The 14,596-nt window shown below is 45.1% G+C and overlaps 1 protein-coding gene across 1 annotated transcript in view; it reads left to right on the top strand.

Annotated features, from left to right (window-relative positions):
• The window catches only part of DLGAP3 (DLG associated protein 3), a 62,529-nt gene that overhangs the window by 30,073 nt on the left and 17,860 nt on the right, over positions 1 to 14,596 (top strand). The window contains exons 6-8 of the mRNA XM_059137121.1: positions 11,498 to 11,711; positions 12,000 to 12,313; positions 12,680 to 12,765. Coding sequence (XP_058993104.1) covers positions 11,498 to 11,711; positions 12,000 to 12,313; positions 12,680 to 12,765 — 614 coding nt within the window. The remainder of the gene's footprint in view (positions 1 to 11,497; positions 11,712 to 11,999; positions 12,314 to 12,679; positions 12,766 to 14,596) is intronic.

Below are 14,596 nucleotides of genomic sequence, written 5' to 3'. Positions count from 1 at the left end.
TGAATAGTCTCAGCTCGTCCAGTGCAAAGGGCAGGCCTGTGGTACAGACGAGGGATAGGCAGAGATGCAGTCTGAGAAATGCCCACACTTGAGCTCTTTCCCCACTAGTCACCACCCCTGTGGGACCGTTAGTGAGACCCAGCAGAGCCTCTGTTTTTTCACCTTTAAAATGACAGTAGTAATGATATTTATCTCAGGGCCTTTGCGAGAGTTCAGTGAGAGCATGTATGCAAACACAAGATGCCTGGCCCTCAATTGGTACTTTATAAATGTGAGTTCCTTCCCTAAGTGTGATCTTTCTCCTTAACTAAGCAGAGGCATGCATGATTACATGCATGACATGGACTGGGATTCTAGCTCAGCCACTTACCAGCTGAGTGACCCGGGACAGATTATTTGACTTTTTTGAGCCCCACTTTCTCTATTTAAAAATAGGCATCGTAATAGTGTTCTTGGCACATAGCCAGCACTCAGGAAAGGTTAGCTATTTTTACTGTTTGCTGGGGGAAAAAAAAAAAAAAGCAATGCAAAAAAGCAATGCAGAAGTCTGTCCGGATTGGCTTCTCTTGTTTGCTGCTGCGGTCTTTGTTACATTTCCTGAATCAGGGAATCTGACGGGCGCAGCTGTCTTTTCACATCAGACTAGCCTGTTGGCTAAACCCAGTGGTTAATGCTCAGTCCTCGTTTTACTTGACCCATCAGCAACATCTAACATCGATGATGGCTCTCTCCTTCTTGAAACACCATACTCCGTTTGCTTCGAAGACTCCATACCTTTTAGATTCTCTTAGATTCTCATTCTGGATGTTTATGGTCCGTCTTGCTATGGGTGTCTCTCCAACTCTCCAGGATCTGAACACTGGATTTTTCTAGGGCTTAATTCCTGGACTTCTCTGGACACTGCCTCCTTAGGTGAGCTCACTCGGGCTCATGGCTTTGAAAATTATTGAGGGCCTGATGACTTCCAAATGTGTATCTCCAGCCCCAGATCCTTCCATAATTGCCAGGTGTGTGTGTCTAACTGTGTATTGAAATTCATCCTTTTAGGAGCTCAGATCCAAAAGCCTGAAGTCAGTCTTGACTCCTTTCTCTTTTTCACCTCTCCCCATCCAGTCCTTCAGCAAATCCTGTTGGTCCCACCTTCCAAGCATATCCAGGATCCAAGCACTTCTCACCACCTCCATTGTCATTACTCCAGTCTATATCACCATGGCTTCTTTCCAAGCTATTGCCCTGCCCACTAAGTGGTCTCCTGCATGTGCCTTTGCTTCCATTCATTCTCTCTCAGCACAGCCCTGAGCGATCATTTCAAAATAGAATTGCATTCACTCAAAACCCTCGCCTTACACAGAGGACTTTGCTATGACTTATGAAGCCCTGTGTGACCTAACCCTTGCTCCCTGTTAGTCCCTCTCCTAACGCTGTTCCCTCCCTTCGTCCACTCCAGCCACGCTAGTTACCCTCTGACGCCACAGGTGTGCTCCAGCTTTTTGTCTCCTTCTGTTTGAGCTTTGTCTTTCGTAAATAGTTTAAGGAATTTATCTTAAATCTACTTTGACAATTGCTTGAGGGCTTAGTACATTTATATTTATTGTGATTACTGATATGCCCGGATGTGTTGTGTTGTTTTATTTTGTGCCCTATTTCTCCTGCTTTTTGGATGATGCTTTTCTACTCCTTTGCTACCTTCTTTTGTATTAGTTTCTTCGTTTTTCTTAATACCAAATCCCACACTGCTTTGTTTGGCAGTTCTGTATTCTAGTTTCATTCTTGTAGTTCCTCTTGTAATTTTCATGTGCACATCTGACTTAGCAAAGTCTAAATTTGACAATTTCTTCTATCCTTAGGACGCTTCTGTTTTGACCACCTCTTCCCTTCTTACCTGTACGTGTTGTCTGGTATCTTAGTTCCACCTTCTTTTTACCTCTCCAAGTTAGTCTTTATTATTTTTGCTACATTTTATGCTCTTAGTACTTGATTACATAGACTCACATTTGTACCTCCCCCATATTTTCTCACAGGTCATTCCTTCCTTTGAAATATTCCTTAGTGATTTTTTCAGTCAGTTTCTGTTAGTAGCAAACTTTGTTTTTAACAACAACAACAACAACAACAAAAATGGAGTCTACCCTCATTATTTAACATAAATCAGCTTATTTTAGAATCTTAGGTCAACATTTATTTTCTGTCAGCGTTTTGAAGATATTCTTTTGTCATCTGTCTTCTGTTGTTGCCTTTGGGAAGTCTGCAATCAATCTAATTGTCTTTGTGGATAGTTTTCATTTCTTTCTGATTGCTGTTGAGATCTTGTGTTTGATTTTGGTGTTCTGCAGTTTCACTATGATATGTGTGTATGTTCCCTGAATCTGAAGATTAATGCTGTTCATCAAATCTGCAAAATTCTCTCATGGTTAGTGCTTGCTGGTACATCTTTTTTCTTCATTTTAATTTCAACCTACTTGCACTTTTTCAAAAAATCCAATCTAACAATTTCTGCCTTCTGAATGAGTCTTTTTTGTTCATTCACATTTAATGTGATTATTGATATGATTGGATTGTATCATGTCATTGTTTTTCCTCTGTTCGTTCTTTGCTGTCTTTTGTATCAAATAAATGTTTTAGTGTACCATTTGAATTTCTTTATTATTAATTCCTTTTTACTATATTATTTGAGTTATTAGAGTTGCTCTAGGAATTATAATATGTATCATAACTGATTAAATCTAATTAATTCTGATAAAATATAGAAACCCTGCTCCAATGTATCTCTTTTTTTTTCTCTCCCCATTTGTGCTATTATTGTCATGTACCTTTCCTGTGTATATGTTCTAAATCTAACAATTATTATAAAAAGTAATGATGATGTTATAATAATAATTTTGTAAAATTTTGTGCCTTTCAAAGAAGTTGAGAGAAAAAAGGAGAAGAGTATATTTACAGAGTCTTTTATGTTTGTCATTTTTTGTCCCTTTCATCTCTTCCTGTGGATTTGAGTTACCATTAAGTATCCGTTCCTTTTAGCCTGAAGAACTTCCGTGAATATTTCTTGTAAGATAGGTCTGTAACAAATTCTTCAGTCTATATGTATTTGGAAACATCTTTAATTTTACTTCATTTTTGAAGAACAGTTTTGCTGAATATAGAATTCCTGGTTGGCAGTTTTTACTTTCAGCATTTTGAATATACCATTCTACTCCCTTGATGCTTATTGTTCTGATGAGAAGCCGGTTGTTAATCATATTACTGTCTTTTTGTGTGTGATGAATTGTTTTTCCCTTGTGCTGTTAAGATTTTCTCTTTGTCTATGGCTTTCAACATTTTGATTGCAATGTATCTGGCTATGAATCTCTTTGTATTTAACCTTGAGCTTCTTTAATCTGTAGATTAATGTTTTTTGTCACATTTGGAAAGTTTTGAGCTGTTATTTCTTCAAGTATCTTTTTCTCCCCCTTTCTCTCTTCTTCCTTTGGGATTTCTATCACATGTATACTGCCTTGCTTGTTATTGTCCCATAGGTCTCTGAGGTTCTGTTTATTTGTATTCTTTTTTTCTCTCCATTCTTCACATTGGATAATTTATACTGATCAAGTTTACTGATCATTTTTGATGCTGAGCCCTTCTAGTGAAAAAGAAGGGCACTTCAGTTATTGTACTTTTCAGCTCCAAAATTTCCATTTGGCTCTTAAAAAAATTCTTTTTGTTGTGATTTCTTTTTAATCCATGTAGTCATTGCTGTGCTTTCTTTTAAACCTTTAAACATTTCCCTTAGTTCTTTTAACATATTTGTAATAGCTGCTTTGCAGATTTTGTCTGATAAATCAAACGTTTCAGGACATTCACATTTTCTTGTTTATTTGCATGTCTCATGATTTTTTTTTTGTTGTATATATTGCAGTGACTTTGGATTCATATTTTACCTTTTTAAACTTTAAAAATTTATATTCTAGTTCATTAACATACAGTGCAATATTGGTTTCAGGAGTAGAATTCAGTGATTTATCACTTACATATAACAGCTAGGACTCATCACAACAATTGTCCTCCTTAATTCCCAACACTCCTCTAGCCCATCCTCCACCCACCTCCCTCCATTAACCCTCAGTTTGTTCTCTACTGTTAAGAGTCTCTTATTTTTTTTCTCTCTCCCTCTTTCCCCTTCCCGCCACTCTTATGTTCATCTGTTTTGTTTCTTAAATTCCACATATGAGTGAAGTCATATGGTATTTATCTTTCTCTGGTTGAATTCTTTCACTTAGCATAATACACTGTAGCTCCATCCACATAGTTGAAAATGGCAAGATTTCATTCTTTTGATGGCTGTGTAATATTCCATAGTTTATATATATACATTTGTGTGTGTGTACACACACACACGTCTTCTTTACTGATTTTTGTCAGTCAGTGGACATTTGGGCTCTCTCCATAGTTTGGCTATTGTTGACAATGCTGCTGTAAACATTAGGGTCCATGTACACCTTCAGATCTGTATTTTTTTTTAATCCTTTGGGTAAATCCCTAGTAATGCATTTGCTAGGTTGTAGGGTAGTTCTATTTTTAACTTTTTGAGGAGCCTCCAAATATTCTCGAGTGGCTGCACCAGTTTGCATTCCCACCAACAGTGCAAGAGGGTTCCTCTTTCTCCACATCCTTGCCAACACCTGTTGTTTCTTGTGTTGTTAATTTTAGCCATTCTGACTGGTGTGAGGTGGTATCTCAGCATGGTTTTGATTTGTATTTCCCTGATGATGAGTGATGTTGAGCATCTTTTCATGTGTCTATTAGCCATCTGGATGTCTTTTTTGGAAAAGTGTCTCTTCATTTCTTCTGCCCATTTCTTAACTGTATTATTTGTTTCTTGGATGTTGAGTTGGTAAGTTTTTATAGATTTTGGATACTAATCCTTGAGCATATTTGTCATTTGCAAATATCTTCTCCTATTCTGTAGGATGCCTTTTAGTTTTGTTGATTGTTTCCTTTGCTGTGCAGAAACTTTTTTTCTTGAAGAAGTCCCAGTAGTTTATTTTTGCTTTTGTTTCCCTTGCCTCTGGCAACATGTCTAGTAAGAAGTTGCTATTATGGCTGGGTGCCTGGGTGGCTCAGATGGTTAAATGTCTTCCTTCTGCTCAGGTCATAATCCCAGGGTCCTGGGATTGAGCCCCAAGTCAGGCTCCCCGCTCAGCAGAGAGCCTGTTTCTCCTTCTCCTTTTGCTTGCTTCTCCCCCTTCTTGAGCTCACGCTCTCTCGCTGGCAAATAAATAAATAAATAAATCTTTAAAAAAAAGTTACTGTGGCCAAGGTCAAAGAGGTTGATGCCTGTGTTCTCCTCTAGGATTTTGATGGTTTCCTGTCTCACGTTTCAGTCTTTCATCCATTTTGAATTTATTTCTGTGTATGGTGTAAGAAAGTGGTCTGGTTTCATTCTTCTGCATGGGGCTGTCCAGTTTTCCCAGCACCATTTGTTGGAGAGATTGCCTTTTTTCCATTGGATATCACTTCCTGCTTTGTCGAAGATCAGTTGGCCATAGAGTTGTGAGTTCTTACTTTACCTCTTGAAGATTGCTATTGCTTTGTTTATGTGTTTGTTGATCCCTGGACTAAATCTGTGAAATCGGTCTTCTTTGCTAAATGTGGCCTCTGATAGATTCACCATTTTTTTTCTTTCTTGTTTTTATTTTTAAGCCTGGTTTCCTAGGGGGTTTGCCCTTGTGTCTGCATAGCTTAGTGTTCAGCCAGAGCTTGTGTCCCAAAACCTTGAGCCAGAAAGTCTTCTCTCTGCTTATGGTTCTATGTGTGGACTAGGGAGTACAAACTTCAGACTGTTTTTCAGCCTACCCTGGATTTTACTTTTTTCCAGGCTCTCTCTTGTCACTGCTACACATGGACACAAGCTCCACTGGCCAGAGAGGTGTGGGCAGTTCGAGGCCTCTCTGTCTCTGTTGGGCATGCACTCACCTCTGCTCAACGCAGCATATGTGGAACACTCATCAAATCTTCTCTGGTTATCTCATGTCCTGGAACGCCTCTGTTACATCCCTGCCTAGTCTGCCAGTCCATTTCTTGCCCCAAACAGTGCTGCAATCTCAGCTTTGCCTTGCTGTGTTCCTGTTCTCCCCCTAGTTTTCCCTCTGTCCCCCACCCCCTGTGTAGTTCTTGATACCATACAACTATGTTCCAAATTAAGTGAGCCCCTTTTGGCAATGGCAGTGAAGCAGCTGGTTTTCACAGCCTGTCTCACCCTGGCTGAACTATTGCAAGGGATGGAACTGGGAATTTGAGTAATGGGAGCAGCCTCAGGCAAGGACGCCACGGACTCCCGCTGTTCCGTCACTTTCAGGTCTACGCTTCTTTGTTGTATACCTTTGATTGATTTTCAGAGTGATGAAGTGGTTGTCTTTGACAGTTTTGTCAGCTTTATAGCTGCCTTGCCTGTCACTCTGTCATGCGTGAAGTCAGAAGTCTGCAAAGTTCTCCATCAGTCTAATTAACTCTTCAGATATTGCGGCTTCTACGTTCTATCTAGCCTCTCACCTGGAGCTCCTATTGGTTGTATGTGGGACCTTCTTACTCTTTCCCACGTGCATCTTAACCTGTTGTTCATAATTTCCATCTCTTTGCCTCTCTGTGCTGCCTTCTGGGTGAGTTCCTCAGATGTATCATCTGATTTACCAATTTTCTCTTCAGTTGTGTGTCATCTCCTATTTAGCTCATTAACTGTGCTTTTAATTTGACTTTGTTTCAGTTCTAGAAATCTGGTTTGGTTCCTTTTAACTCTTTCTAAGCTTCTTTTCAAAACTTTTATTCTCTCCTTATGTTTTCAGTTTTATCTTTTAAGTTTTAGAAGTTTTAAACATAGTTTATTTTATTTTTTAAAAGCATTTTATTTATTTATTCAGGAGAGACACAGAGAGAGGGAGGCAGAGACAGAGGGAGAAGCAGGCTCCCCGTGGAACAGGGAGCTTGATGCAGGACTCGATTCCAGGATGCTGGGATCATGACCGGAGCCAAAGGCAGAGGCTTAACCAACCAACTGAGCCACCCAGGTGCCCCAGAAATTTTAAACATAGTTTAAAAGCTAATCTATTTTAGCTAAGGAAACACTAGCTGCAGTAACAGATAAAGCTTGCATTCTCAATGACTTCACTTAATAAAGCTTAGTTTTTGTTTCTATCTCAGTTTGCATTAGTTGTCTATTGCTACACAATCTATTACTCTCAAATGTAGTGTCTTAACACAACAAATACTTATTATCTCAGCATTTCTGTGGGCCAGGAATCTCAGTGCAGCTTGGGTGGGTGCCTTCTGGGTCAGGTGACTCACATGGCTTCAGTCAAGGCATTGGCCAGGGCTGTAGTCGTCTCAAGGCTTGACTGGAGGAGTATCTCCTAACTCACTCACTCACATCGCTGTTGGCAGGCCTCGGATGCTCACTGGCTATTGGCCAGGGTCATCAGTTTTTTTGACATGTGGGACTCACCATAGGGCTACTCATAACATAGTAGCTTGCTTCTCCCAGAGCAGACTCTGAGAGAGAGTGTTCAAGGTGGAAGCCATAATCTTTTTGTAATATAATCTCAGAAGTGACAGTCCATGTTCTATTCGTTATAGTAAGTCTAGTTCATAGTCAAGATGAGGGCCTACACGAGGGTGTTAATGCCAGGAGGTGGAGATCTTTAGGGGCCGTGTCAGACATAGTGTACCACATGGTCTGGTGTGAACTCATTTTCAGTGGAACTTTCTTTTTTAAAAATTTTTTTATTTATGTGACAGACAGAGATCACAAGTAGGCAGAGAGGCAGGCAGAGAGAGAGGGGGAAGCAGGTTTCCTGCTGAGCAGAGAGCAGGATGTGGGGCTCGATCCCAGGACTCTGGGATCATGACCTGAGCTGAAGGCAGAGGCTTTAACCCACTGAGCCATCCAGGCACCCCTTCAGTGGAACTTTATCTGTGAGAATCTTGAACAGTCTGGGTTAGGAGTGGGTCCCTCAGAAAATATTTTGCAGTTGTTTCTGCTAGACTGTTCTTGGTTTGGGACAATTTCATGTTCATTTTTAATTTACAGGGAGGTGTCTGGGCTGTGTAGGCCCACAGGCCCACAGAGTCCCGTGTCTGTGTGAAGACCAGCTTGTGGGTACAAAAATCTTAGGAGATTAGCCTATTTTCCCCTCCCTCCAATGCTTAGACTACAGATTGGCTTCTTGTCATCAGCCTGTGCTGCTAATTGATTTCTTTTTTTTTCTTAGTCTACCATTCATGAAAGATTTTCCCTTTCCCACGTTTATGGAGGTTCTCATTCCTAATGCTGTGTTTCATGTGGACCCAATGCCTTCCTCCTACACCCAAGTGGTTGTAAATACCTAAGCCCTTTGGCCCCTCAGACCAGCAAACAGTGCCCCCACCTCCCACCACCGCTGGACTGTTTGCAGTACTGACTCACACAGTTAATATTCTGATTTTCTAGTCTCCTCTTTGCTTTTGTCCCCTGGGGACATATCTTTCTTTCTTGTAAGCTCAGCTATGCATATAAAACATTCCTTATGTTTTATCCAGTATTTCAGAGTGTTTTGAAATGGGAGTGCTTTCCAAGGTTAGCTAGATTATGGCATGGGTAAAGTGTACAGGACACTGTCTAGCCCCCAGAGGACCCCACTGGCTCTAGCACAGACAGTTTAAAAATTAGACCCAAGCCAAGTATTTTCCTCTATATGTCCCACATTCTTGGAAATGCTTACTGATCCAAAGTCTGGTTTGGACAGAGGCTAATGTTCCCATTTTCTAAGAGGATACTTTGACTTTGACTCTACTGAAAGTGGGTCTGAGGGTAGCAAGTTGGAAGGCAGTGCAGGGATAACAGGAGAATTCACAGCACAATGTTACAGTTTTAAGATCAACATGGGTGCAGTATTCCTCTGGGAGTCTATACAAGTCTGTGTTTTCCTGGGGTCCTGGTCCCTTGTGGGGACTTCAGAATCTTGTCTTCACCAATAGAGGTGGAAAGGATGTGGTCCCAGGGAGTTTCTCATCCCCCCCCCCCCCCCACCGTCTGCTTTGGATGGAGTTGGCCACAGGAATAGCATATGGTTGGGATTTCAAGAGCTTCAGAAATGCTGGGAAGGAGAGGCCTCTCAAAGGTATTGTCAGTGTGATTTAAGAACCTCTTACTACTACTAATAGTCTATTATGTTTATTGAGCATCTGCTATATGTCAGATATTACGCCTAACACTTCACACACAGAAGAGGCTTGGAGATACAGATACAAGCTGCAGAATGAGATTCCTTCCATCTGTGGGATCCAAAATTGAGACCAGAATATTCTCTACTGGGTTTAGATCAACTATCATGTGCCCCAGAAGCAATCCTCTGAGCTGGATTGGTTCTGGTTGGGGAATATCTTGAGCATGACCTAGAAATAGCAGGAGTTAGATCAGCTTCTGAGCTTCAGGAAATACCCAGGCACTGCTAGTTCTTTGTACCCCAGAGGTCCAGAGATAGGAAACTGAGAGGTGGACTTGCAGAGGGTCACGATGAAAGCCATGGCTGCCCCCAGGAGTGTGGCTTGTGCCACACATAGTGCAACTTCACTTCTACAGGATCTTGAATGGATTTTTCCGTGACCTGTGATTTCTCTACACTTGTAATGAAGTTCCTTTAGAATGGGGGAGCTGCAGAAAGAAGTCCATACACTCCTTTTTGATATCTGGGCCCACACTGGAACCACTGAATCTGAATTTCCAGTAAATTGTGTCCCTGAGCTTCAAGGTAGCCAAAGTGAAGAGAGGTATATAGTTAGAGAGCCCAGGGTTCAGGTCCTTGGGATGGAGCTTGAGTTAACATAGGTTTAAAAGGTCCCCAGGAGATTCTGATTCAGCCTGGCAAAAGAGCCAGAGAACCTGGCATTTGGCTTCAGTTAATCACTTACAAGCTGGGCATCGTTGTCAACTCATCTGCCCCGTCTGAGCCTTAGTTTGCCCCTTGGTAGAACTGAATGGGAATTTCTACTCAGTTGGGAGTAGAATTTAGTGATACCATGTTATGCTTTGGAGGTGGAGTTATGGAAACATTGAGCTGCATTTTATACGTGGACCAAACCCCTACGTTATCTGTTGATTTCACACAAATATGATGTTACGAATCCTTCCTTGGAGATGTCACAAGATGCAGCCAGGTGACATTTGCTATCGCATTTACCGTGTGGATACTGCTGAGGACCTTGTCCGAGACTTCATCCAATGCCCTCTGCACAATCACTTGGTGGGGGGAGGAGATTTCTCTCGGCCTCTGTAACAGGAATGGTTGTGGTTGTAATGAGTGGTGGCCTATTTCCAGGTAGACCCTGAGACCTTCACATGCCGTTGACCAAGGGCTCGGTGTGTACCAGTACCTGCACCAAGTGCCCATGTTTTTCTTTGAGTCCCTTAGGTAGTAGCGCCCCCCATGAAGATGGTACCATTATCATTCCCATTGGGCAGGTGACTCAACAGCCCCAAAGCTTTAAGTAGTTTTCCCAGGCCACACTACTGGGTGGTAGTAGAGCCAACTCTTGAGTCTAGGTTGGTCTCCCTCCATAGGCTCTGCAGACAACCTGCAGGCTATACTCCTTGATGCTTTTGAAGCTCAGGGTCAAGTGTGCTCATATCCTGTGCTCTGGAGGTAGGGCTTCTCCCTGGGACCACCCACCTTTATTTTTCCTTTGTGCCACTTTTCTCGTATAATAGGAAAAGAAGCTGCAAACTCCATAGTACATTTAGTCTTAGTGCAGTGCTGTGGGACATGGTTCCATGAGCAGAGTTTTTGTTTTGCATTTTCCTTAGTTGCTTTAATTTTTTTTTTTACACACCATAGATTCTGTACCACAAAATATCAAGATGAAAACAAGAACCTCATTTCAGCAATGGCTGAACTTGCCTTAGAGGATGAGCGTAGGGAAGGAACCAGCAGGCCAAATCAGAACCCTAGTCAGTGGGAGAAGGCTGGGAACACTTGAAGGTTAATAATTTTTGCTCTATCACTTACCCACTGATTTCTGTGCAGTCCCATGGTATGTGTCTCCATAGGTTGCTGTCAAGCAATTTGGTAATGGAATAGATCATAAATAATAAAATAAAAGGTGACTTTCCCTGCATTTCCCCACCTCCGGATTGGGCTGGAGGGGGACATCCCTGGTCCTCTCCCTCATGATTAGGGGAGAGAAATGTGAGGGGCTGGACTTGGTGAAGAGGAAGATGGGATGGTCCCAGGAGTATAGGAGAGGCACAGACGGAATGGAGGGAGGAGTATTTAAAGGAAAGACTAGACCCTAAGATGAGCCCCAAGGCAGGCCTGGACAGCAGCACACGGCAGTGGTGCCTCCGTCTTTCTTTGCACGGAGCGAGGGTTTCTTTTTGTTCAAAGGCAGAGTCGTCACACTGAGACCATACCTTACTAAGGCAAAGCGCCTCCCAGATACTTGCTTCCATCCCAGCACCCCAGTTAACTCTTCTCCCTACCCCTGTCCCCAGCTCAGCGACGAGCTGAACCAGCAGCTGGAGGCCGTGTGCGGGTCCGTGTTCGGGGAGCTGGAGTCCCAGGCGGTGGATGCCCTGGACCTGCCCGGCTGTTTCCGCATGCGGAGCCACAGCTACCTCCGGGCCATTCAGGCCGGCTGCTCTCAAGACGACGACTGCCTGCCCCTCCTTGCTGCCCCTGCCTCTGTCTCAGGGAGGCCCGGCTCCTGTGAGTGTGCCTTCTCTGCCCCTGGCCCGCCCCTAGCTTGGAGAGCGAGCCGACGTGCTGGTGCGGGCCCAGGCTACAGCTGTGCTGCGTGACCTTGGGCAGCGGGCTGGCGGGTCTGGGCCGGGCGCTGGGGAGAGCGAGCCTCGGCACGTGGAGTCCGCGTGCCTGCTGGGTCCTCCGGCGCCGTGGGTGTGTGTGTGTGTGAGGGGTCGGTCGGTGGGTGGGTGGGCCACAGACACCAGCCGGGCGCGTTTCTCACCCGCTGCGTTTCTGCGTTCACCGCCACAGCCTTCAACTTCAGAAAGGCCCCGTCCCCCATCCCGCCGGGGAGCCAGGCCCCGCCCCGCATCTCCATCACCGCCCAGAGCAGCACCGACTCCGCCCACGAGAGCTTCACGGCGGCCGAGGGCCCCGCCCGGCGCTGCAGCTCCGCGGACGGGCTGGACGGCCCGGCCATGGGCGCGCGCACCCTGGAGTTGGCGCCGGTGCCACCCCGGGCCAGCCCCAAGCCCCCTACACTCATCATCAAGACCATTCCCGGCAGGGAGGAGCTGCGGAGCCTGGCGCGGCAGCGGAAGTGGCGGCCGTCCATAGGGGTGCAGGTATGGAAGCAGGAGGTGGCGAAGCAAGGTCAGGCCCTGGCCTGTGGGGGGCGTGCTGAAGGGGTTGGGGCGGTTTCTCTGAGCTGCACGTAGCCCCCGTGTCTGGCCATCAACAGGACTGTTAAAACCAGTGCCAGCCCCACTCCATTGTCTCTTGTCCTGGAGACATCACCTCTACTGGGGTTGGGGACTGGTGGCCAGTTTGACGCCTCTCACCTCCTGGGTCACTTTTCTTGTTCGGGCAGACTGTCTTGGCAGAAGCTGCCCCCTGGCTTGGGGCTTAGCTTCAGCTCCCCCCGCTCCCCCATCGAGGGCTTGTATCCCAGGTCTAGCCCTGGCCACTGACTCTCGCAATCCTGCCGCCAGGTGGAGACGATCTCAGACTCAGACACTGAGAACAGGAGTCGAAGGGAGTTCCATTCCATCGGAGTCCAGGTGGAAGAGGACAAGAGGTAGGTCTGGGTGGGGCCATCTCAGCCTTCCCCGGGGAGAAGAGAGAGGACCGCCTAAGGCCCTCTGCATAAGGTCCAGCCTGCCTGCACGCCCTCTCATTCTGGAGGGGAAACCAAGCCCTTCTGATGGCGAGCAGCCACACAATATCCTCAGACCTGTTACCAGGGCAGTCATCAGACCTAAAGTGAGTTCTCCTTGTATGCATGCCTGTCCCGGCTGCTCCGAGGTGACAGGAGTGGTTGGAGGAAGGGGGAAGTAGGGAGAGGTAACAGGTAGGTGCTGAGCAGGCCTGCAACAACTGTCGTTTATGGGGGATAACAGGATTTTTCCAGTCCCTCGTTGCTTCCTGTGGTGTACAAGTATGTGAGCTCTCAAAGAAACAAATAAACATGGGGCCCCTGGCAAATGTCAGGGGCCCCTGGCAAATGTCACACTCCTCCTCACTGTGCTCCCTCAAGCATTTAACCAGACAGGGGTACCTATTATATGCCTGAGTCTGTGGTGTGCCTGAGATGGTAGAATTACTAGCAGCCACTCTTCTGGCATTACGTGGCCTCCAGAAACATGGTTTCCTTAATTTCCAGCTGAAAAATCAGCATTTTCAGCTCTGGAAGGGTTACTGGGAGGAGGCCCTTGGTCTTTGGCTTCCTGTGGGAAGACACTTGGTCTAATGGCCATGTGGCATTGCCACTGTGGCCCATCTGTCCTCGGGTGGCAGTGTCCCCAGGCCAGTGGCTCTAAGTAGGGTGTCTGTAAGGGTTTCATGGTCATCTGGACATCTGGAAAACTAGACTCCTAGCAGCAGCCCCTCATAGGTCTGTTCCCAGTTGCCATCATTGGGCCTTTTGCCTTCCACTCAAGTTCCCCTAGCTATTTCTGGGAATCCCTGGGAGTATGGATTGTGTGTGTCCCTGATCAAGTCTTTTTGGGGTTCCCGTGGGCTTCACTATTTTTCTCCATGCATACTCCAGCTCCTTGCAGTTCCGTATGCTCCTGAGGCTGTGAATGCCTCCATCAAACGTGAAAATAGTTGCCTTGTTGGCCCTATCATTCCTGAAGGCCAGTGTCCTCCAAACTCTTTTTTTTTTTTTTTTAAGATTTATTTACTGAGGCACCTGGGTACTTCAGTCGGTTAAGTGTCCAACTCTCAGTTTCAGTTCAGATCGTGATCTCAGGTTCATGAGATTGAGCCCTGTGTGGGGCTCTGTGATCATCAGTGAGTCTGCCTGGCTCTCTCCCTCCCCTCCTGCCCCTCCCCCATCAAATAAATAAATAAATATAAGTCTTTGAAGATCTTATTTACTTATTTAAGAGAGAGAGAGAGAGAGAATCTTCAAGCAGACTCCTTGCTGAGCCAGGAGCCCTATGCAGGGCTTGAACACATGACCCATGAGATCATGTCCTGAGCTAAAACCAAGAGTCAGATGCTCAACCGACTGAGACACCCAGGTACCCCTCTTTCAAACTCTTAATATCCCACAAAGATCTCAGAAAATTAGCACTTCATGGCAAACGCAATTCACAAGTCCATGACCTGTGTTCTTGTGAGGTGGGGTGGGAGGCATGGAGGGATGTAACTCTGTGTTGAGAACTCTTCTCCCAACTCTGGTGCTGCACCAGGAACCATCAACCAAACACATTGCCCCCACTTAGTCTCTTATAAGGTTTCTTGGTCCTTCATCCAGTTAGGCCCCTGGGGGTCCAGGGCTTCCTCTTAACAAGCCTGAATCCTGGGAGGAGTGCAGTAGGCATTCTACTGAGATTCAGGCTAAATCAGCAAACTCTGTCATTTGTTCATTCATTCATTCAGAAAAATACTTATTGCACATC

Source organism: Mustela lutreola, chromosome 10 (assembly GCF_030435805.1).
Source record: "Mustela lutreola isolate mMusLut2 chromosome 10, mMusLut2.pri, whole genome shotgun sequence".
In the NCBI taxonomy this organism is placed as follows: Eukaryota; Metazoa; Chordata; class Mammalia; order Carnivora; family Mustelidae; genus Mustela; species Mustela lutreola.
This window is presented reverse-complemented; position numbering and strand designations above follow the sequence as displayed.